The 23,595-nt window shown below is 44.7% G+C and overlaps 1 protein-coding gene across 3 annotated transcripts in view; it reads left to right on the top strand.

Annotated features, from left to right (window-relative positions):
- The first annotated feature begins 4,236 nt into the window (after positions 1-4,236).
- KIF5C (kinesin family member 5C) overlaps positions 4,237-23,595 on the top strand; it is a 125,503-nt gene continuing 106,144 nt past the window's right edge. For all 3 annotated transcript variants that reach the window (XR_004372205.2, XM_032769529.2, XM_032769528.2), the window contains exon 1: positions 4,237-4,806. Coding sequence is in view for 2 of the 3 variants with exons in the window: in XM_032769529.2 (XP_032625420.1) it covers positions 4,681-4,806 (126 nt within the window). In the remaining variant the exon portion in view is untranslated. The remainder of the gene's footprint in view (positions 4,807-23,595) is intronic.

The following is a 23,595-nucleotide window of genomic DNA, read 5'->3' as shown; positions in this document are numbered from 1 at the left end:
TGCTATCCCTTACACTTGAAATTCTGCTACAAAATCTTCATGTTATGTATAAAGGATTCTAACATATGGGACCCTAAACCTATGTGCATTTTGTACTTGAATGTTCTTATCTCTGATTAACTTGTAAGATCCTTAGGCTCGAAACCAAGATTTCTATGTTTGTACAGTAGTTGGCATATTTATGGTACTCAATAAATAACTATTGTAGCTTGGTAAAACTGCCTATTTATCTCCCTGGGCGGGCGGGATGTGTGTGTGTTAGAGATCTCATTAATGTTTATATAGTGCTTTAGAGAAAGATAAGTGCTCTAATAATTGCTACATCATACTTACTGGCCTATAGTTTTGGTTTAGTAGTAGATTGTTTATGAATAGGTAGCAAGGAAGGGCATCTACCAGAAAACAAACCGACACATAAAATATAATGAAGCTAAAGCACCTTTGACTCGGCCATGCCCTAAGAAGATATGGATTGTAGCAATGAAAACTAATGGATAGCAACTTCCGTGAAGGCCACTTGCAATAATGATTGTGAGACAAACTGATACTCTGTTCAGGTTATATTTAGCCAGAGATACCCATGTTTGACACTTGGTGAAGCTTGCATCCTGCAGTGGACTGAAAAAGTCTGTTGTGGTGATGATGGCTTTCCATCATTATGGAATAATGACAGTTGTTCCATAGTTAAAGATAAAGTTGCAACAGAGGTTCTGTTGTAAGTCTTATTTTTGCATATCTCTTCTCAATAAAAAAAAAAAGAGAGAGAGACACACACACACAACTGGCTCAAAACTGGTAAGTTGGATCTGAGCCTAAGGTAGAATTGTTCCAAGTGTCAAGTGATTGACTCAAGCACTGCCTGAGTTATGACACCCTAAAAACAATCCAGTCAGGATAGTCCCAACAACTTAGCACGTTACTGCCCTTTTGGAGCATGACAGCTGTAGTCATATGTTTGTTAGATCCATGATTAATCCTGCACAATAAGCAGGGTATTGTATCTTTCATATTAAGTTATTAATTGGACACAGTAAAACAAACAGTGATCTGTGTCTAAACACACAATAGTTTCCACATACAGAAAATAGCATCTTTATTACAACATGCTATTGACAGGGGCCTACATCTTTCAAACCTTTGTGGCTTCCCCCATCTCTTGTGAATTTCACAGTCAGATCATTTCGGATGTAGTTGTTTTACTCTGCAATTCATTACAATCTCAAAAAGTAAAAAAAAAAGTAAAAAGGGTTTTTGAGCACTTTGTTAAGCAAAGAGAGCCCTGTCCATGCTAAGTGTCAGCAAATGAGGGATGACCCTAATCAACCAACCACACTGAAACAGGTTAGCTGATGGATAGACAACAATGCAGGAGTTTTATTTTCAATGTACCACTTTGCCCCTCCTTCATCACGTCAGAGGAGCCTCAATCAAGATAAACTGCTAAGAAACAAAACTACTTATCTTTTCATGCAAACGTATCTAATGACAACTCCCTTCCTACTGTCCCTGCCTATGAATTTATTGTTTCTAAGTAAAACTTTTTTCTAATCTTCCCAGGAATTGATAACAGCCCATTTAAAAACTTTTACTGTAATACAACTGCATAATGAGGAGTTTCCTGTTAGCATTTGGAATAGGCAGCAATTATAGCTTGCTTCATGGCCTCTCAAGCTGCAGAAGGTTGCAACCCATGGGCTAGCTATATGCCTAAAACAGAGATCCCCAAACCATTTTTTATTGTAACATGGAATCACGCAAGGTTCAGGCCAACTGCCACTGTGTTTCCCCTCAGTGATTCACCTAAAGGCATCTGCAATCAGCCTTCTGGCCTCCTAGCCATTACCTTTCTTGGGTGGAGATACATGTCCAGACTGAAATGTTCCCTGCCTTCACCATATTATTCCCAGCAAAAGACAATTCACCTAAACACACTTGCTTCTCCCCTTAGAGACAGAACACACTGTCATTTCCCACAATTATAAGTTACCACACAACTCTTCCTGTGCAGGCTTATTTATTATAGTAAAAGTATTAGAGAAAACACATTAAAAGAATCTACAAGCATGCTAAAAATAAGCTTGCAAGAGATCTCCCCCCAGCATCTGCACCATGCACTCTGGCAGGTGAGCTCCCAAAAAAAGTCTTGTTTGTGGTCACAAGTTTATAACAGCCTCAGCTCAGAACTAGCACCTAGTCTTATGCAGCCGCAGTACGCCATGTTCTTCCAACCCTTCCCTAAGGATTGGGGCCCTCCATGGACCAAAGGTCCTGTTCATTTGCTGGAATACGAAGAAGCCCTGAGTCATCTTAAAACCAGGCTATTTATTCAAACATTTTTTCTTTGTCAGTTACTCCCTGGAGAATGCAGGCTGCGTCTCTGAACTGTCCTCATGCCACAGGTGATCAGCAGACAAAAGGTTCCCCGTCAGGGAAAAGCTTCGAAGGCTGAGTCAGTAGGTGGGGGTTGCAACCCCCCTCCAGTACCTCCTAAGAATTCCACTTCACACGTATTGTCTGAAAAGCTGTCATGTCTGCTATATTATTTATCATAGTCTTTTGAAAATCACATTATCTCCCAGAAATGACATTAATCCTTCTTCATCCTAAAGAAGTTCCATAAATCCCACAGTAGTTAGGGTGACCCGATTTTTGGGTCTTTTTCTTATAAAGGCTCCTACTACCCCCAACTCCCAATCCCCAACCTGATTTTTCACATTTGCTGTTTGGTCACCCTAGAAGTACTACACAAACATTTCCATTTGCAATACAATGGACCCTGAAGTTACTAAGTGTAATTCAATACGGTTTTACTTCATTTCATAAGGTTTGCACACGATATTGCAGGATATTGTCATATCTGTCACAAATGGTATGGAAATGGTTGAGAACCAGTGCTCTATTACACTCATTCATTAGGTGCTAAAAGAGCCAACCCACCAACAGAACATACAATAATCGAATCTATTGTCACATGGACCTGACCCCCTTGAAATCAATGACAAATCTCCCATTGATTTCAACAGGGCCTGAATTTCAACCAGAGACTACTACAGAACATGTTGCGTCATTTCACATTTTCAGAAAAGCATGGGATACTGACTATAAAGTAAAAAATCCTGTGACATATCTCCCTATCAGGTGTACAGAAGCTCTTTATCATGATGGAATACTATAGGATAATTGATTCTATTATATTTTCCATATGCAAAGAGCAAGGGAGGCTCTAGACATTTCGCTGCCCCAAGCAGGGTGGCATGCCGTGGGGGGCGCTCTGCCGTCGCTGGTCCCGTGGCTTCGGTGGACCTCCCGCAGGCGTGCCTGTGGAGGGTCCACCAGAGCCACCGGACCAGCGGACCCTCTGCAGGAAAGCTGCTGCAGGCAGCCTGCCTGCTGCCCCCGCGGCGACCAGCAGAGCACTCCCTGTGGCTTGCTACCCCATGCACGTGCTTGGTGTGCTGGGGCCTGGAGTTGCCCTGGCAAAGAGCAAACACATACTTCCAGTCAGAATGACCTTTATTTTATATTGAGAGTCCAACATAGCAAGAAGGAACAAAGGTAAAGTCTGCAAAAGAGAGCGCAGTGTGCGTGTATGTCACATATGCAGCAGGAAAGGAAACATCTGCATTTAAAAGTGCACTTTACAGAACATGTCAGAACATTAACAAGCCACATATACCATCGGGTCTATTCCCCTTTTCTCTCTAGCTCTCATTTTTAATTAAGTATAACTGGAGTTTCTGGATTTAGGGTTAAACTGATAAAACCCCATACTGGAAACAAAAGTAATAATAATAATAATAAAAAAGCTAAACAAACACCCAAACTGACATGTTGAGGAGTGTTGAAAATCTTTAGGGGGTGGGGAGGGAGGAGGAGTTATGAAAAATAACTGAGAGAACATTCCCTGTTGAGCAGGTGTAATGTTAATGTAATTAACTAAAACCACCAAGATTGGAAATTCAAGACCCTGACTGGAAACGGAGCTGCCCAAAACCGGGAAAAATATGTTTGTCATTGTTAAACACTTCTGAGTTGTGTGTGATTTGTGAAACTTTGAAACATTTCACCCTGACCTAAGGAGAAACAGATTTCCTCTCAGCTGGGGAACTGCAAGCGGCTTTCAAAACAGCACCCATCCCCCGTCAATCCTTACCCCTTAGTAGTCAGACACCCAAAGAGAGTGGGGTACGGCCCTTTCCTTCCCCCTTTACCGTCCAGCCCCCCACCTGTGTGCCGCTCGGAGGACTACGGCTCCCAGCAGGCTTTGCCGGCTCCTCTCCACTCGAGGCCGAGCTTTGCGAGGGGTTGATGTAATGCGGTGAAGTCACAAAACCTCTGTGGGCGGCGAAGTGTGGTGGGGCTCGCAAGAGGCTGCCGGAGCTGAAGGGGCAAAGGAGCGGCCGCTTTGTTTGCTTGCTGCCCGCAGGGAGCCTCGCAGTCCCCGCGCGGGGTGCGAGCCCCACCCCGGCGCTCTGCACAAGCGGTTCGGCCGCGGCTGGGGCCGATTGGTGTTTTTGCAGGAGAAGCGGGACAACGCAGGGTCGCTGCTTTCCCGAAGCCCCCGCCCCATGACCTGCTGAAGGTGGGCCGGGCGTTTGCCGTCCCTGCCTCGCTGGAGGCTGGATGCATTAGGCACGCGGGTTGCAGCTCGCCCTCCAGCATCCCTCCCACCGCTCCGAGATGGCGGACCCCGCCGAATGCAGCATCAAAGTGATGTGCCGGTTCCGGCCCCTCAACGAGGCGGAGATCCTCCGCGGGGACAAATTCATCCCCAAGTTCAAAGGCGAGGAGACGGTGGTGATCGGGGTAAGTCTCGTCGGGAGGTTCCCGCTGCCCCGCTCCCAGCCTCCGTGGGGCTGAGCATCCTGGGACCGCGGTTCTGCAGCCCTGGCAAAAAGCAGCATCCCGCCCCTCCCTGCTGCGGCCCATTGTTCCCGCTCCGGGGTGGGCAGGGGTTGTCCTGGGGCGCTGGGGTAGCGGGCGAGGGTTTGTGCCGCAGAATTGCAGGGGACCCCGCTTCCTCCAGCAGGGGGCAGGGCTGGGGCACGCCCCCAGGGGTTCTCTGAGTTCCCCAGACCCCTTTGACTTGGGGTTTATTGCCCCCTCCCCCCCGCGGGCACGCGGCTCCTGCTGGGATGAGAAGGGTCTGGGGGATGCAGGCGGGGGGGGGGTGTTCCTCGGAGTGGGGCGGGTGGCACTAGCCCGCTCTCCACACCGCGGCTTTTCCCCCGCGGATCAATTACCCCCTCCGCGGCTCCAGCCCCGGGGCCAGGCCGGGCGGCAGAGGGCAGCTCCTGCGCCACGCGCCCCCCGTTTGTACCTGCGGTGTGTGTGGGGGGGAACTGAATGGAGCCGGCCTCCATTCCCACCTGGGCTGCACCCTCCCAGCCCCCAGCATTGATGAAGGTGATGTCATTCTGTTCACTGGGCATGCTCGCGCTCTCCCTCGCTCGTGGGGAACCTCAAATGATTGGCAAGTGACAATAATTTCAGGGGAGAATTGCAGAGCTCAGTGTGAGTCCTTTCTCCCCCCTCACCTCACCCCACCCCAGGGCTTGGCTTGGCTCTGCATCTCACCAGCTGCGCTGTGTAAACGCCTGCCAGGCTGCGGTCGGTGCAGGTGGAAGGAGAGAGGTGTACGGGCTGCGTGCGCTCTGCTTATTGCTGGGTTCCCTTCAGCCACTTTGCTGTCACACAGCTAGAGAGAGCTCGTTGCGGCAGCCGCTGGAGGCCGCCTTCTTTCCCGGGAAAGTTTCTTCGCCTGAATGGATCGAGGAGCCTTCCGCCTCTCTTGCTTTACACGAGGCGCAGTGCTTGGAGTTCTTACGGGTGTCTGAGCCCCCAGGGCACCCGGCCAGTGTTTACTTCGTGCTCGCCCTGTTTTGTGGAACACAGGATCGGTGCTCCCTGAATGTGCTAGCTTCAATGGTAGTTCTCTCCCACGTTTTGCATTGTGTTTGCATTAGAGCCATGTGAGGTCAAAGAGAGAAGCAGGAGGCAGAGATTAAATCCTAATCTGTTTGTTTGAAGCAGGAATCAAAGTAAAGTTTTGCAGTGTGTAGTTGCTGAGTGTAGTTTGTATGTAAATCAATCATTACATTTTATTATGCATTCTTTATAGAGGCACTTTGATAAATGGTTACAGATTCCAGTAGAACAAATAGTTGATTCTAATTGTCTGGGAGCACAGTGTAGTAAAATCTCATTCCCTGGGCAAGTTAGTGATATGGTTGAAATGTTCATCCTTATATAAGTAGAGCTGCACATGGTGTTTCTTTCTACCACCAAGTCTAAAATATATATTTAAGCATCAGTTCACTACTCCAGGTCCTAGTGACAACAGATTTCTGGACAGGCCAATATTCTTGTTCCACCAACATATCACTCTGGGAAGTAACCTTCATAACAGCAAAGGGCTCTGGAATCATTGACTAGAGCGTATTTAACATGATCACTAAAAAGTAGTCTGTGTGGTTATTTTGGTCCCTGTATTGACTGGGACTAGGGTGACCATATTTCCCTATGCTGAATATGGGATGCCTAGTAAAATTACTCGTATTCAAGCAAGTTCAATGAAAATCAATCAGAACTATGCAGTACAAATGTTCAAATTAACATCAAATTGACTGAGCTGTTAAAAATAAATACTGCACAATTGGATTCTTTTGATTTACTTCTCAAGGCTTTAGGGTTCACAGGGGGAGAGGTGACACAGACACACATACACTCCCATATACCTCTCTCACACAGACGCAGTGACCCACCAACCTGACTTTCCTTTCCTAGCGCTCTCTGCCCTCTGTGCTTGGCTGGGTCCCCAGGATGGACCTGCCTCTCCTGGTACCTGGTGCTGCATCTTCCTGAGGCAGCACATGGGGGCAGCATGCAGGGTCATATGCCCCACTGCCCCCATTTCTGCCAGGGTTCACACCAGAAAGTGGCCAGCAGCAGCCTTTCGGCACTGCATGGGAGGGCAGGGGGCTGTGTGATGGACCAGCAGGAGGAGTGGCTAGTCCTGCATGCTGCAGCTTTGTCCTGCATCAGCCTTGCACACCCACTCCCATCATTGGTCATTGCCCCTCCCTCTCGCCCCCTCGCTGCTGATGGGCGGGTGGTTGGCAAGCAGGGATCTGGTCAGCAGCAAGAACCACCAGTACAGATTTGGGGAGGAGACAGAAAATACAGGACAATTTGCCCTTTTTTAAGGAAGTCCGGACACCTGCAGGAGGGCTTAAGTATGGGACTGTCCTTTTAAAAACAAGATATCTGGTCACCCTGGGTGGGACTCAGCTTTCCTACAGACTGCTTATCATGGCAGTTAAGATAGTCTGGGAATTGCTTGCTGTGAGTTCTTGGAGCTGAAGTTTTCCAATTGAGGGCCCTTATCTTTGGAACGGGCTCCCTTTGGCGGTCTGCCAACATGAGGCTTTGGTGATCTTCAGTGCATGATGTAGGTCATTTCTGCTTGAGCTAGTATGTGGTTAGTTGTCTGACTTGCTGGATTTTGTTTTCCCTTGGTGCTTTGTTTTGTATTTTGACCTGCCATATTTGATCACAGCCATATTTATGTTACTCATTATAAGGTTTATTTTTATATCCAAATACTTAAATAAGTGCTTGAGATCAATAAATAAATAATAAACCGCATAAATGGCTAGTTGGTTATTAATAAGGTTCTTATTTCAATTGCTTACAGCTATTGTGAGAATTTATTGGCAGGACAAGCACTTTTTCATTAGAGAGCTGCTAAATGACTCATGAAAGACTGAAATGTTTTGAGATAAATGTTACAGAAAAGTCTATTTCTCTTCTCTTTTTAATTACTCAGGGCATTGCATCAAAACAGGATATTTGCTTTCTGAGTAGATAAACTCTCATTCCTCACCTTGAGTTGTAATCATAATAATCTCCACAGCAATTAATCTGATGTCAGAAACAGAGGATTGTGACTTCAGACCATAAATGTTTAGAATGAAGGAGAAATAACTAGCAGGAAGAGATGAAACCGTATGAAAGAGATCTTTTCCATGCAAATGTTAGTGAGCTTAAAAACCACACAAGTATATTAATTAGGTAAAACCATGTGCAAATTGTAATTCTGGTTATAGCGCATCTCTGGTTATAGTGTAGTTCTTTGGGAAACATTGAGTTCAGTTTAAACTGATTCTACTGAAGAAAGTGCTCAAACATCACTATAAAGCATTAGCTCCTCTCTCCAAAGACAAAAAGGAAAAACAGATATTTTCTAGTTCTTATGCACTGGAGGTCATAGTGTCTAATTTATGACATGTAAAAGTGTATTTTGACCCTTGTGTATAACTTGTGGTTTGGCAGGATAAATCTTCACACCTTTAGTTATCATCCTGGAAAGCTTGTCTCAACCAGAAGAGCTGCTTCATTTCTCTTTCTCATGACATAGGCAGGGTCTGGGAAGAAGACCTAGTGACATCCAATGAGACTTAGGGCTTGTCTACACTACAGACCGGATCGACAGGCAGCTATCGATCCAGCAGGAGTTGATTTATAGTGTCTAGTATAGACGCGATAAATCGACCACCGGTTGCTCTAACATCGAATCCAGTATTCTGCCTCAATGAGAAGTGCATCTCCTGTCGACACAACACAGTGATCTAGGTATGTAAGTTAATCATGTAGCTTAAGTTGCATAATATAGATCGATTTCTCCCCCTCGCCCCCGTAGTGTAGACCAGCCCTTGCTTAATTGTAAGTCTGTCACATTAAACGGAGAAAAAACTGTATCTCCTGAGTTGGGTTCACTGCCATGATACCTGTGAGAAATCAGCTAGTTTATACTGGCTGATGTTTTCCGTATCTCTTTACAGTTTTTGAATTATAAACATACATACAGATATTTTCACACTTGAGGCCTTGGCCTTAACTGGAACCTATGGATACTACTGCAATATACTATTAATAATAGAATGTGTTATTGATCTTCATTATTTAGTGTGTCAGATTGAATGCTCAGATCCCTAACTAGTAATACTTACCCACAGAAAAATCACATTTCTGCTAGAAAATATTCCCAGCATGGTCTTCATTTTAGAAGAGCGCACTTTTTCTTTAGCATTCATGAAGTTATTAAGATGGAACTGCAAAGCTATATTAAACAAATCAACCACAATATCAAATGGTCTTTTGTTGCTTCTGAGTAAAGGCCATAAAGTGGGTTTTTTGTTAGTCCAGCATCTTTTTCTTTTTTTCAACAATATCAGGACTGATTTTTCTGTGAGAAGACAAAATTCCACTATTTTCAGTCATCACAAAAGACAAGACTGAAACTTGAATAGCTGAAAGGAGAGAAGCTGTCTAATCCAACTCTTCTGAACCCTTCAGGAGAGATTCTCTTTTTCTTAACTCAAGCTCCTGACAAATAACTGGGGAAAAATGCTTTCTGAAATAGTCAACATCATGCATCTCCTGTTCTCTCCTGTTATAGTTTTATTGGCTTCAGAAGATTCTCCAGCAACTTCAGGAAGGGAAGACTTGTAATTACTACTGATTCTTTTTTAAAGGCAAATGACTCCTCCTCCCCAACTTCTTTTGGGACATCTTTGAGTCTATTTCTATATGTCATGAATAAAGCTGTACATTTATCATACCCATGACTCTCTGACTTTCAGGATTTGCGTATCTAAAACAATCAAATCCTGGCCCCATTGAAGTCAATGGCAAAATTCCCCTTGACTTTAATAGGAGTGGGATTATATCCATGGTCTTTGTCACCTGAACCAGCCTCCTCCATGAATCTTCTCAGATTTGGCTGTACAAGTGTGCCATTTAGTATGGATAAACTAATATAACTGGCTTTAATCAATTTTTAATTGCAAATTGGAGACTAATTAACTTTTCTCAATTTTCCATGGCCAATAATATAATGAAAATTTTAGTGTGCCATGACTTATTTTTAAATTCAGATTATGACTCCTGTGTTTTTACTGTGATTTAACCCTTTTTTTGCCATGATGGCCAACTGACCTTGATCATAGTAGGGCACTAAGAGGCAAAAGCAATAAATAAATTGCTTTCTTTTGCAGTTCACTTTTAACTAAGCTACTGGATTCCTTATCAAGCTTCACAACAGATTTTTCAGTACACTGCTGCTTAGTTTGTTGTCTTTTTTCCTCTGTACGCTCAAGTTAGCTATTTAGTTTTGCCTGATGTATCTGCAAATGTATTTTCCTTGGCATTTTTTTTTCTTGCATTCTGTGAGTGTTAAATGGTGTGCTGAGCTCAGCCAGTGAAGTATCTTGCTGGCTTGGGGACCTGAAAACACTTAACATCTGCAACTACTGGACTCACATGCCTAAGTGTTCGGAGGATCGAGGACTGGGAGGGATACACAGGGAGGCTCTGCGAGGAAATAAGCTGCCTGTGATGTAAAAAGATTTTTTCCCAGATAAGTTTGTGGGCCTGCAATATATTTCCCCCTGAAAATTAAAAAAGAAATAAAGATTAAGGAATTGAACTGAACTGAGAAAAATGCAGGAACAAGTTCATTCTTTCTTTCTTCAGGTGGATCTGTAGTGCCCACTCATATTGAATCTTGCTGTTAGTGAAAGGCAGAAACTGATGTATTTAGTCTTAGTTGTGATATTTAGCAGTGTGGATTTCCTGAAATAATTTTTCGCTGTTGTAATGTCAGTGTTTCCTATTTCCAGGAAGGAGACAGAAATTAACTTTGGTTCTGGTTTCACATTCTTTTTTTGAGATGAAACTTAGGTCTGAACTAGTGCAAAATATTGGCATGTACCTGTGCATATTGAATCTGCTGAGTTTTGCACATCTGTTATTGTGCAGGCAACCTAGGGTTAGGGAGGGAGAGGACTGTTTGTTTTTAGTTGTTGCTCAACAGGATTCGTTCCACCTGACTATGTATGGCACTGATGGGCTTTGAAGCAAGTCCTTGCCAGTTCTGCTTGGCTAGAAGGATGATGGCTATGATATGGGACCTCAGAGCGTGTGTGAGTGTGAGAGAGAAAAACCAGTAAGGAAAAATGGAACAGGGCCTAAGGGTCCTTGTACTAGCATAGTTTGTTCCCCAGAGGGAAGTCCTACTATCTATTGTTTCAGCCTTGAGCTGCTCTAAAGATTCCTTATTGTGTTTAGTGACTACAGTTTTGTGAAGAGACATTGAATAATTTTTTCTTTTGTTAATCAGACACTACAGAACATGTAGGAATATAGGGAGCAAGAGGTCAAATGGTGTTTCACAGCATAATACATACAGTACTTGTCAGATGCAAATAATGATGCCCATTCCTCTAGGGAAACAATGTCTATTTTTACCTAGTTTTCTAATGTGTTTACTACTGAGAATTATGACTCAGTATACACTACGCAAGCAGCCAACTAACATCACCAGACAGGCACTGCGGTGGAACCCCCAAGGCAAGCGGAAAAGAGGCTGTCCAAGAAACACCTGGCGACGGGACCTTCAGGCTGATAGCAAAAAAATGGGCTATACCTGAAACCAGCTAGAGCGAATGGCCCAGGATAGAAGACTCTGGAGATCTGTGGTTGGCGGCCCATACCCCGATTGGGGTGACGGGCATGAGTGAGTGAGTGACTACTGACAATATATTTTCTCCTTAAAGTATCAGGTCAGACTATTCTCTTCCTCTTAAGCAGGAATGATAGTGAAGTTAATGAAAGTTGCACTAGTAAGATGAGAATTAGATCCATAAATTCTTTCTGTTTAAAGATCTTTGCAGACTATTTATCTGGATCATTCATGCCTAATTAGCTTATTTAGAAAAAACTCCTAAAACAAATGGATGGTAGAGCAGTGACAATGTGGCATAAAAATCCTCATTGGTTCTTGAAAGTCATTTCCGTGATTTGGTAGTTCTCTTTGATGCTGCATGGCACATTGCTCTTTTAATGAAATCCACATCAGTATGTCCACCTCTCAATGCACAAAGGTAGACTATTGTATCTTGATGTGAGACACCCTAGAAATACCAGAAATTATACTCTCATAGATTGATGTGGGGTGGGAATGTCTGTATTGCTAGTGAAGTTGATTTTATTTTAAATTAGCAAAATCTAACCTGTCAATTTTATTCAGTTAAACGTGTTAATTTTTTTTTTTGAGAAAATATATTTAGCCATATATTGTTGGGATTTTTTTCTTTCCTTTTATACAACACACACAATACATACTTGATGTACAGTCATTCATTAGGTGTGTGATATATTTTGTTACAATTTTTGTAGTGGGAAAACTTAAGCTGGAAACCTTTAATGTGTTATACCTGCAGCAAAGAATCCTGTGGCACCTTGTAGACTAACAGAAGTTTTGGAGCATGAGCTTTCGTGGGTGCATACCCACTTTGTCGGATGCGTGTTATAACTGTGCATCTTTAGTCCATTTCCCTGTCCCCTCCTAACTTGTTTATTTCCATGAAGTTTAAGGATTGTTTCCATAAAAGAGCTCATCTGAGATACCTGTAATGAAGTACAAGCAGCTTGCAGAGATAAACATATCATATCTTTGAAGCCTATGATACAAATGTGTGGTGGGTTCTTCTCTTTTGGAAAACATGACTAATCCTCCCACACCATCAGGTTTTCCTTCAGTATGACATAAGTTGATAAATTGCAAAGCATGTGGTTCACCCGACGCCTTTGATCTCTCTACTTTACTTTTTGTATAAGAGGAGTCATGCTGTGCTAACTTTCCTGTAATGTTGGGCTGTGTTGTTTCCATGCCTGATTATTTCTAGAGATGGAACAGCAGAGGGCTGGCAAATCTGTCACTTTATTTCTGTGGTGATTTCCCTCCTACTGCAACCCATGAAGTAGCTCCAGGTGAATGGGACACATCTTGCATAAGTACCACATTTTCTTTCAGTTTGTAAGGCTTCCCCATCTGCTGCAGAACAAACATGTTTCACTAACTTAAGGACGGTAGTTGTAGCCATCCAGGGAGTAATTGTTGGAACTGCTAAAAAGAGTAGATTGCTCTAGGTACTGTTATGCTTAATAATTAATTGAAGGGGAAGCTGTTTAGGAGGTGGAGTTCTTACTGCAGTGGAATAATTAGTGTAGTAGAGTTTCTGATTCTAACAGAGAAGTTAATTGTCTAGTACGTGAGGGCTGGATCTGCAGCTGCCTTCTTTATTAAGAAATTAATTTTTGCAGCTTCCCTCTTTGAAAAACAGCCAACCGCCTAATGAATTTAAAAATCTAATATATTGCATTCTTGATTGTAATTTAGGGCAATGAGAGATTTAACAGTAAATATATATTTGTACAGATAAGGGCTTCCTTCAGACATTTCTGTATTCTCAAATTTAAATTTGCTTTTCTTCAAACCACCTCATCTCTGATCCTGACAGATTTCACAAGCTGGGCTGGGTTAGTACATTCTTAGGACACTTCTAAGGACTAGTCTACACTGGCAGCGCGGCAGTGCTTTAACGTGCCTCGTGTGGTGGTGGCGCAGCGCTGGGGGAGAGCTCTCCCAGCACTCTAAAAAAAAAAAAAAAAAAAAAAAAAAAACCCACCTCAACGAGGGGCATAGCTCCCAGTGCTGGGGCACCGTTTACACTGGTGCTTTACAGCGCTGCAACTTGCTGCACTCAGAGGGGTGTTTTTTCACACCCCTGAGGGAGAAAGTTGCAGTGCTGTTAATTGCCAGTGTGGGCAAGGAACATATTGTTCTTGTCTGTTTCTGTGAAATTTCTCTTGTGTGCAGCAGCACTGGGAGTTCTGATGTAGACTGATTTTTGGTAATATCTTAAACCACTGTGTATGAGCAATGCTAGATGATGTGATGGTACAAATGCTGGTGGCTGGACTTAATTAACAGTGATTGCACCACCACAAAAGCTCAATGGTGGGAGGTTTCCGGAAGCTGTAGCCTTAGGTGCTGCAGGAAGAGCCGTTGCTGAGTTAGCCATTGGTACCCTGTGAGCTGGTATAGGACAAGTTCTCTAACACAGTTTTGAGGCAGAAGTGTTTTCCTTTTATATGCAAAATCAACATCATGAACCATGGTGGCTATTAAAGATTCCATGGGACTCTGAGAAATTATAGGTGGATTGCCAGATTTCAGTGTGGGTAACTATGTTCTGCTTGCTTGTGGAGAGTCATTTGGAAAGAGCATTCTTTATGTCTTAAGGTGATGTGCTGGTAATTGAAAAATAGTGTTTCAACCCATGTTTGCATTTCAGTGGTGGATAAAGTGATCCTGTGGGTGTTTTGTCGAGGGGAAAAATGAAATGAAAACCAGCTTCCATTTACACTCACTTCAAGCATGTGATCCTTATAATAATGTTCATTGTTTTCACTGAAACAAGTTCCTTTCTGCCCTCCTCTTGTTCGAATGCAGTCTTTTCCAAGCCCCCTGTGACGAGGGGAAGCCAGGGCTCAACCCTCCCTGTGGAGGAGGGGAGCCACACCGGCCTCGTCCTGTTCTCACCGGGTCCTGTCCCTCGGGTCCACGGTCCACTGTCTGGGCGTTCGGTCCCTGTGGAGTGGACTGGGACACGGCAAAGTCAGTGGGGCCCTGCCTTGGACGCAGGTGGGCCCAAAACACAGCTCGCACATACCCGCTCTGGCCCTGTGGGACAGGGCAGAGCAACACAACGTCAAGGGAGAGAGCTCTGGCCCTTTGGGGCAGAGCAGAGCAACCACACAGTTAGGTGGTGCTCTGGCCCTCTTTGGGGCAGGACAGAGTAACACACAGTCAGAGAGCTCTGGCCCTTTGGGCAGGGGCGCGGGCAGCACACAGTTAGGGGCTCTGGCCCTTTGGGGCAGGGCAGAGCAACAAAACCAGTTAGGGGGCTCTGGCCCTTTGGAGCAGGGCAGAGCAACAAGCAGCCAGGGGCTCTGGCCCTTTGGGGCAGGGCAGAGCAACACACAGTCAGGGGGCTCTGGCCTTTGGGGCAGGGCCGAGCCAACACACGTCAGGGGGGCTCTGGCCCTTGGGGCAGGGCCGGGCAGCACACGTCAGGGGGCTCTGGCCCTTTGGGGGCAGGGCCAGGGCAGCCACACAGTCAGGGGGCTCTGGCCCCTTTGGGCAGGGCAGGAGCAACACACAGTCAGGGGGCTCTGGCCCTTTGGGGCAGGGCAGAGCAACACACAGTCAGGGGGCTTGGTCCCTTTGGGGCAGGGCAGAGCAACACACAAGTCCAGGGGGCTCTGGCCCTTTGGGGCAGGGCAGAGCTAAACACACCAGCAGGGGGCTCTGGCCTTTGGGGCAGGGCAGGCAAGCTACCACAGCCAGGGGGCTCTGGCCCTTTGGGCAGGGCAGAGCAACACACAGCAGGGGGCTCTGGCCCTTTGGGCAGGGCAGAGCAACACACAGCCAGGGGGCTCTGGCCCTTTGGGGCAGGGGCAGAGCAACACACAAGCCAGGGGGCTCTGGCCCTTTGGGGCAGGGCAGAGCACACACAGCCGGGGGCTCTGGCCCTTTGGGGCATGGGCAGAGCAACACACAGCCAGGGGGCTCTGGCCTTTGGGGCAGGGCAGAGCAACACACAGCCAGGCTCTGGCCTTTGGGGCAGGGCAGCAACACACACAGGGGGCTCTGGCCGCTTTGGCGGCAGGGCAAGACACACACAGCCAGGGGCTCTGGCCCTTTGGGCAGGGCAGAGCAACCACAGCCAGGGGGCTCTGGCCCATTTGGGGGCAGGGCAGGAGCAACAACAGCCAGGGGCTCTGGCCCTTTGGGCAGGGCAGACAACACACAGCCAGGGGGCTCTGGCCCTTTGGGCCAGGCAGAGCCCATGCCAGGGGGGTCTGGCCCTGGTGGGGGCAGGGCAGAGCAACACACAGCCAATGGGTGGCTCTGGCCCTTTGGGGGCAGGGCAGAGCAACACAGCCAGGGGGCTCTGGCCTTTGGGGCGGGCCAGAGCAACACACAGCCAGGGGCTCTGGCCCTTTGGGCAGGGCAGAGCAACACACAGCCAGGGGGCTCTGGCCCTTTGGGGCAGGGCAGAGCAACACACAGCCAGGGGGCTCTGGCCCTTTGGGGCAGGGGCAGAGCAAACACACAGCCAGGGGGCTCTGGCCCTTTGGGGCAGGGCAGAGACAAACACACCAGCCGGGGGCTTCTGGCCCTTTGGGGGCAGGGCAGAGCAACACACAGCCAGGGGGCTCTGGCCCTTTGGGGCAGGAAGCAAGCAAACAGGCCAGGGGCCTCTGGCCCTTTGGGGCAGGGCAGAGCAACACACAGTCAGGGGCTCTGGCCCTTTGGGGCAGGGCAGAGAGCAACAAACAAATAGTAGCTCGTGGCGGGGGCGAAGGGGATACTGCCACCCGCGCGACGGGTGGCAGGGGGAACGCAGGCCACCCACTCCTCTGCGTCGCAGCCGGGGCCCTAGTAGCGGCCGTCGCCGCTATGGCAGTCAGTGGGGATCCACCCGAAACACACTGACAGAGTGCTCGGGGGGCTCTAACCGAACACAACTGACAGCGCGGTCAGTGGGTCCTGACCGACACACACACGGTCATTTCGCTGGGGCCTTCTGCGCTGGACTGTGGTCAGCCGCCCGGGCTACTTTCCATTCCCCCTTCGCAGCCTACCTGGTCCGCCGGTGTCGTCGACCGTTACATGGGCTCCTCCCAGTCCGGGTCAGGGGTAGATCCGGTAGTACCTCTGGCCTAGCTGGGCCAGGTCTGGTCCGGCAGCTCCTCCAGGCGTAGTTGGGGCTGGGTAGCGTGGTAGTTCCCGCAGCTCAGGGTCGTGGTTGCTGCGGGTCGGTTCTGGCAAGGCCTGGTCCCGGTCTCGGAGCTCGGCAGCCTCCCGCGACGAGGGTCGTCCGGCACGTCCGCTCTCGCGCTGGCTGCTGAGGCTCCAACTGAAGGCCGGCGCGCGGGCTTGTATACCTATCACGGTCGCGCGCCCTGAACTGCTTTGAGGGGCGGGGCTTCTGCCCGGAAGTTCCGCCCTGGGGGAAGATGGACGGGGCTCAACCCTCCCTGTGGAGGAGGGGAGCCACACCGCCTCGCTACACCCCCGTTCCACTTTTGTTTTATTTTATAATCCGAATGTCCTATATATAAACACCAGTATGTGTGTCAACAATGTGGAATTATAGCTAAAGGTTTGAAATTTTGAAGTTCAGATTCTTGGTTTTTACATGATACCTGATTTATAAAATTCTAAAAAAATTGTAGAAAGAATTGCAGTAACATATCTCTTGCGACCTGGTCAATCATGTTCTGCTAGCTGCTGTATGGTCTCTTTCTCTTAGAAAAACACATTGGGGTGAATTTTTTAATAAATAGAAGCATATGATTTGGCATGACTTTTCCCTGTGATTGTTTTTTGTCTAATTATATATTTTCTTATGGACAGTCTTACAGTCTGGGAAAAGAGATGATGGTGGATTTTTAATTCAGTGCTCCAAGTGAAGAACTTTACAAGGTAGACAGAAGCAAGTGTCCCTCAGGGTCATCCTGTGAGTAAGGGAGGAGTTAAATTTGTAATTTGCAGGGGGAGAAGGGAGAAGAGAAGGGTGAGGGCTCCTTTTTAAAAGTGGACACATCTAAGATCTTGAAATCAAGATCTCAGCATTGATGTTTAGATTCCTTGACTTCAGGGAATAGTTCTGTCTGTGGTCCAATTTCTAATGTGGGTTGCTTCCCTTTGTCTTGAATATATGATCATGAGTTAGCTTGAAACTAGGCAATAGAGCTAGCCAGACAGGAACTGGGAAAACCTTTATTGAAATATTTTAGAGGAAGTGGGATTGAGGAGTCTTTGAAAGTTAATCTGACATCGTGGTTCTCAACCAACGGTATGCGTACCCCTGGGGGTACTCAGAGGTCTTCCAGGGGGCGCTTCGTCATTTAGATATTTTCTAGTGCTTTTTATGTAGACTGTTGTACTGACTTTGCCAAGTTTTACAAAGTAAAGTTTCATGCAGTGTTTTGTTTACACTGGTCTATATACTATACCCTGAAATGTAAGTACAGTATTTATATTCCAATGGATTTATTTTAGAATTATATGGTAAAAAAGAGAAAGTAAGCACATTTTTCAGTAACAATGTGCTGTGACACTCTCTTGTATTTTTATATCTGATTTTGTAAGCAAGCAGGTTTTAAGCGAGGTGAAACTTGGGGGTATGCAAGACAAATCAGACTTCTCAAAGGGGTACAGTAGTTTGGAAAGGTTGAGAGCCACTGATCTAACAAACAAAGTGGGATATGACTTGAGCTTGCATTAATGTTTTGTTGGGATTTTGTGGTTTGCAAATGAGTCAGATGCTGGGCAGAATCAAGGGTCTTCAATTCAATTCAATTCGGCTTTATTCAATGTGCACAAAAGGAGAGCTCCTGGTACAAAAATCAGGCAGAGTCTCTCCAGCAAGGAGCCCCTCCCATATTATTTTATAGCACATGGCACTTATATAACAACTTACATAACACAAACCTCTAACCAATCATATTTAATCTTTTCATATATGGATTTCTTCATCACATGCTTATACTTCTCCACTCCACATGTTGAGCTCACCCCCCTCCCCTTGGCCTTTTCTAGAATGTTCCTAGGGTGATGAGCCACAGCATGATTCTTTCTGCATAAGTATCTTGTAAATCACATTTTATTTAAAATGAACACAGTTTGTAAAGCACTTTGAAGATAAAAACCACTATATAGGCACTATATAGGCAGTTAAGAATGCCAATCCCTGAGACTGAGTTATGGTTAATAAGTGTGGGTATGTTCATAATTTTTTATTATGTCTATCCAATAGCATCTTAATTGCTACCATATTTTCAATTTCTAGTGTTTCATCTTCTGCTTTGTCAGTAATGTTAAATGCTATCACTTCAGTTTTCCTTGAGTGTGTCATTTCAGAAGATATCTGGGATGTATGGTATCTCAAAGAATAACCATGCATTATGGAGAAAACTAATCAATCTCTTTAGCTGGGCATTAAGAGTATTTGAAACAGATCCTGAGACAAGGTGAACCTTTTGACTTATTGTAGGACAAGTCAAAAACTCTGGACCAGAGGAGCGCAATTTTGGTGACACTTAGTTTCCAGCTTTGTCATATAGGTGAATGCTGAACATGAGCAGATGTGGTGTTAAGGTGCCTGAGTCCATGGCAGAGAGCTAAATTCCCATGTTGCAGCCTGTTCATAATGGGAGCTGTGCAAGGTGCTGAAACACTAACCTTCAGTAAATCTTGGTTCCTCGTTATTATTGACTTCTATCAACCACAAGTCCATTAACCCTTTTCTAATGAAGGCAGTCTGGATATGTTTGTCTGAATCATACCAAAGCAAACCGCTCTATAGCTACAATATGGTCTTGCCTACCCAATGACAGGCTTAAACACCCCCTGCCCTCCTGCTCTTGGTGCAAAGAGGAGGATATCTAACTGATGCGAAGGCAACAAACTGGGCATTTAATCTTTGGCAGAGATAGGAATAAAACTCGAAGTCCTATCTCACCTTTCCTGTGACTCACCTATCAAGTGAAGGTTAAATAATTTTTGTAAAACACTTTGAGGCCCTCTAGAGGGTGTCCCTATAGAAGTGAAAATAAGTCCCCCAATTGACATTTAGTTTCAGATGTCTTGACATGATGTCACAAGACATGTTAAAATGTATCGAATACTTCAATGTATTGTGCCTTAGTAATGTTTCCGTTATTTAATAATATATTTACACATTCTTTAGTCACAAAATTGTCTGCATTAAGAACGTCAGTTAGCTTCATTGTTGTTTTGTGACCATGTTTCTTAGCTGTTGTAGCTATTCCAGCAAATACGAGGCTTCAGTGGATTTTTCCAAGGAGGCTTTTCCATTATATATTAAGTTGTGTGTTTACATGCACCAAAACTCAGTGTTAATAGCAATGGTAGATATAAAGATTTAGAGGAATGCCAATTGCTTGCAATGTGTTCAGCAGCTGGGCTTGCCTATATCTTTCTAGTTTGGCAGACTTGTGGTGGTGTTAGTACATCTCAGGGAGACAGTAGATGGTAGTGCTCAATTTGACTTCAGGAGACCCCTGTTCACTCTGGTACAGTCATAATCATAAGAGAAGCTTTCAGAGAATACTGCTCAATCCATCTGGATTTTTTTGTATGGTCAGAGGAGACTTTGTATGAGGTTCTCCATTCCCTTTGAGGTAAACTGGGGAGCAGTGGCTGTTTTGGTTAAGAAGGTGATGTGACGCTCTTATACTGGAAAAAAATGCAGAGTTGCTTCACACCTTGCTTAACAGAGCGCTGTCAGTGATTGGCTGTAGCAAAAGATAAAATGAAAGAGGAAACGAGAGCTGCTGACCGTGCACCTTCCAAATGAAAACATGTTTATTTTTTCCCTATAATTTTTTGAAGACCTAATATTTCAGTTTTGAGTGTGAGGAATACTGGAATTTCATAATATCTTGTAAAAATGCACTGTTGATTACCATTAAACTCCCCCTTCCCCCCGACCCACACTGGTCACCCTCTGTCCTTACCACCACCTGCCAACAGCACCCATCAAAGTAAGTCACTTAAAGATTTCCTATTTCTTCCATGTTGACTTGTGTAGTACCTCATGTGTTTCTAGCCATTCATGAACTTTCTCAGCTGTGTAAGTTGCATTGCAATTAGCCTGCTAAAACAACTGATTATATTTAGATATCTACAGCCGGAAAGAGGGAGCCACTTCAGTGTGTAAAATGTCATTTGTAAGTAGATGTCTCATCTTTGTCTATTTTCTTGTTTAAAAGACTTAGACTTAGATGTGCATAAGTGAAGTTATGTAGTGGTGGTTGTAATACCTTTTTAAATGGCCAAAAGCATAACTTACTGATGAGTGCAGAAGGGGAAATACTTTTACTGAAGAAAAAGATGAATTGCATGATCAAGTCTCTGTTTTGGAGTGAGGTGCGTGCGTAATTGAAGTTCCATCCATTTAGCCTCCAGGGACTGGAATGTTTTGATTGATTATAATTTCCTTTAGTTTGCTAGCTCTTGGTGTCTGGATTTTTTTTTTTTTTTTAGGTCAAAGTATGAATGTACAGAATGCAGGCAACTTTCAGTTGCAGCTTTTCTTATTAAGAGCATATTGTGTGTCCATTTTGTTAAATCTCTTAGCTGAGCCTGTAACGCTATATTTACACAACCTATTTATACCATGCAGCTTCTTACAGACCTTCCTTTTCCTTCATTCATTTTTATCTTGCTTTAGCCTTTCAAAACCCAGAGGTCACATCTAGATGAGACCTTGATTCCACAGTGGTGTTAGTCATGCCATTCTGATCACTTGAAGAAATAGTGAATGTGGAGCTGAATATAGATGCAGAGTAGATTTTCTATTACGAAACTGTTCAGGCTACTGCAGTCTGAAGCAGCAAAGTTCAGAGCATGTCTTTCAGCAGTGTCTCTGCAGGATACCGAAAGGATATTGAGTGCAAGTCATTTGAAATAGTAGCCTATGTGTGCAATATACAGTAAACCCTGCTTGAGCTGACAGCTTGTATGGAAGCAGAAAAATGAGATAGGGGAGAAGGGAAGGAAGGTGGGCAATTAATGAATGACTGTGGGGCAACCAAGGCTTTCCTTAGCTCCAAAGAAAAATCCATGTTGGAATATTAGTGGTTTCCTCATGGGAATATTTTACAATATACTGAGCACGGGACTCTATCTCCCTTCAAATTATAAGGTTTTTAAGAGAAAGCTGTGTATTAAAACAAACAAACAAACTCATAAAATACCCCAAACTCTTCCCTTTAAGAATTCTTAAAGAGCTGTTGGTCAGAAGCACATGTCTTTCCCATTGGGTCTGTCTTCTGGAGAAATCAAAGTCTCTTTGAAATAGCTGTCTCTTTGAAATATTGTGGCCCTTTCCTTCTCTTTAAACCTATCTTCCTGTAATGGAAAACTGCTGACTTCATCTAAAACCACAGTGGTGGAGGCAGCCATGGGCCCTGGTTTTGGAGGAATGACCATGTTACCCTTCAAGTGGACGTTGACTTTAGAAGGCTTATTGTGGTCCTCCTTGTAATTCCAAGAAAACCACCTAGCTGGGGCTCAGGATTATTTAAAACCAGAACACTTTGTTGAAATACAGGGTTTAACTGTGTGAGTGCTTCTTTAGTAAGAGACATAAAATATCAGAGAAGAGTCTAATCTTATGCGAAATGTCTATAGTATTTCTCTGTGCCCCTCTGTCTGCTGAATGAAATCCTATTGCACTGCAAAATTTGAAACACCAGTAAACTTTGCTATTCATACAAGAGACTATCTTCAACTGCACAGTTAAAATTTTGGTTATTTTAAAACTAGGTACGGTGCTGTAAGTGAAGCTGGTGGAGGGGAAGAAGATGGCAAGAGAAAATAATTTTCATTATTATCAATCTTTGAACTGGTCCAAGCTAATTTTGAGAAGGAAATGGAGGTTCCAGCATTTGTAAAATGACTTCTTTTGCATTTGTTACCAAAATGCACCTTCGCCTTTGTTTATCTCTTACGAACCTATGTGGTCCCCTCTCTCATAGTATCTGAATTAAGGATGTAAAATTTCTGGAAATGTGAAGGCATAGGAAAATGTTTTTTTTCCATGGACATTTTGGGAAAAAATTGAAATTTGCAGTAGTTACTTGCTTCTCAAAACTAAACTTTATTTACTTATTCAAGAGTGAGAAATGTATTCTGTATAATTTACTTGTCAGATTGTGACAGGGTGCTGAGAGCTAGTGGGTGAGCCAGCTCTCTGATCACTCAGCTCCTGTGGAGAAGGCTGACTGAGGCTATGCAAGCTAATTAGCTGATCAAGCTGGGAGAGCTGACGAGCCAATTCGCCCAGCAGCTGAGGGGTACAAGAGACATAGGAAGGGAGAAGGGGGGTAACCAGGGCGAGGTGAGCCCATTGTGTGAAGAGGCCTCAAGAAAGGAAGACCCCTGTTCCTCCCTGGCCCTGCAGGAGAGGGCAAAAGGCAGAGAGGCATTGTATATAATATTGGTGCACAGGACTGTGTTAGTGTTGGTAGTTATGCAACTCGGTGGAGAGAATCTGAGAGGTTCCTGGGGCATCTGAAGTTGGGGAGGAAGTGTTCTCATCCCACGCATAGAAAAAGGACTGTTTGGTATATTTATGATACAAATAAGTATAAATTCTTTAGTTTTGATTTTATGGAATAGTGACATCTAGCATTAGGGGTGGGGCTGCAGCCGCAAACCAAGGTACTTAGGTGTATTTTTGCTGTTGGCAAATAGGAAAAAAATGTTGAAAATAAAAAACAATATTGCTGTAAACAAAAGGGAAGGTTATCCTTCAGGTTCAAATGGTATGTAAATCACACGTACATTGTCATGCACATACAGATAAAATTCAAATTTTTAGAGAGAGCTCAGGAAATGAACGCCCAGTAATGTAGTTAGCAGAGCTCAGTATTAAAGACTAATGATACATTTGTGTATATATCCTAACTGCATAGTAACAACAACACCAGAGTCTTTAATAGTGCATCATCATTGATACAGTAAGTGTCAGCGTACATGAAACTAGCTATACTAAAGGTGACCAGATGTCCCATTTTTAAAGGGACAGTTCTGTATTTAAGCTCTCCTGCAGGTGTCCCAACATTATCTTAAAAATGGGCATATTG

This window comes from Chelonoidis abingdonii, chromosome 10 (assembly GCF_003597395.2).
Source record: "Chelonoidis abingdonii isolate Lonesome George chromosome 10, CheloAbing_2.0, whole genome shotgun sequence".
Classification (NCBI taxonomy): Eukaryota; Metazoa; Chordata; order Testudines; family Testudinidae; genus Chelonoidis; species Chelonoidis abingdonii.
The sequence above is the reverse complement of the archived record's forward strand: the minus strand, read 5'-3'. Positions and strand labels throughout refer to the sequence as shown.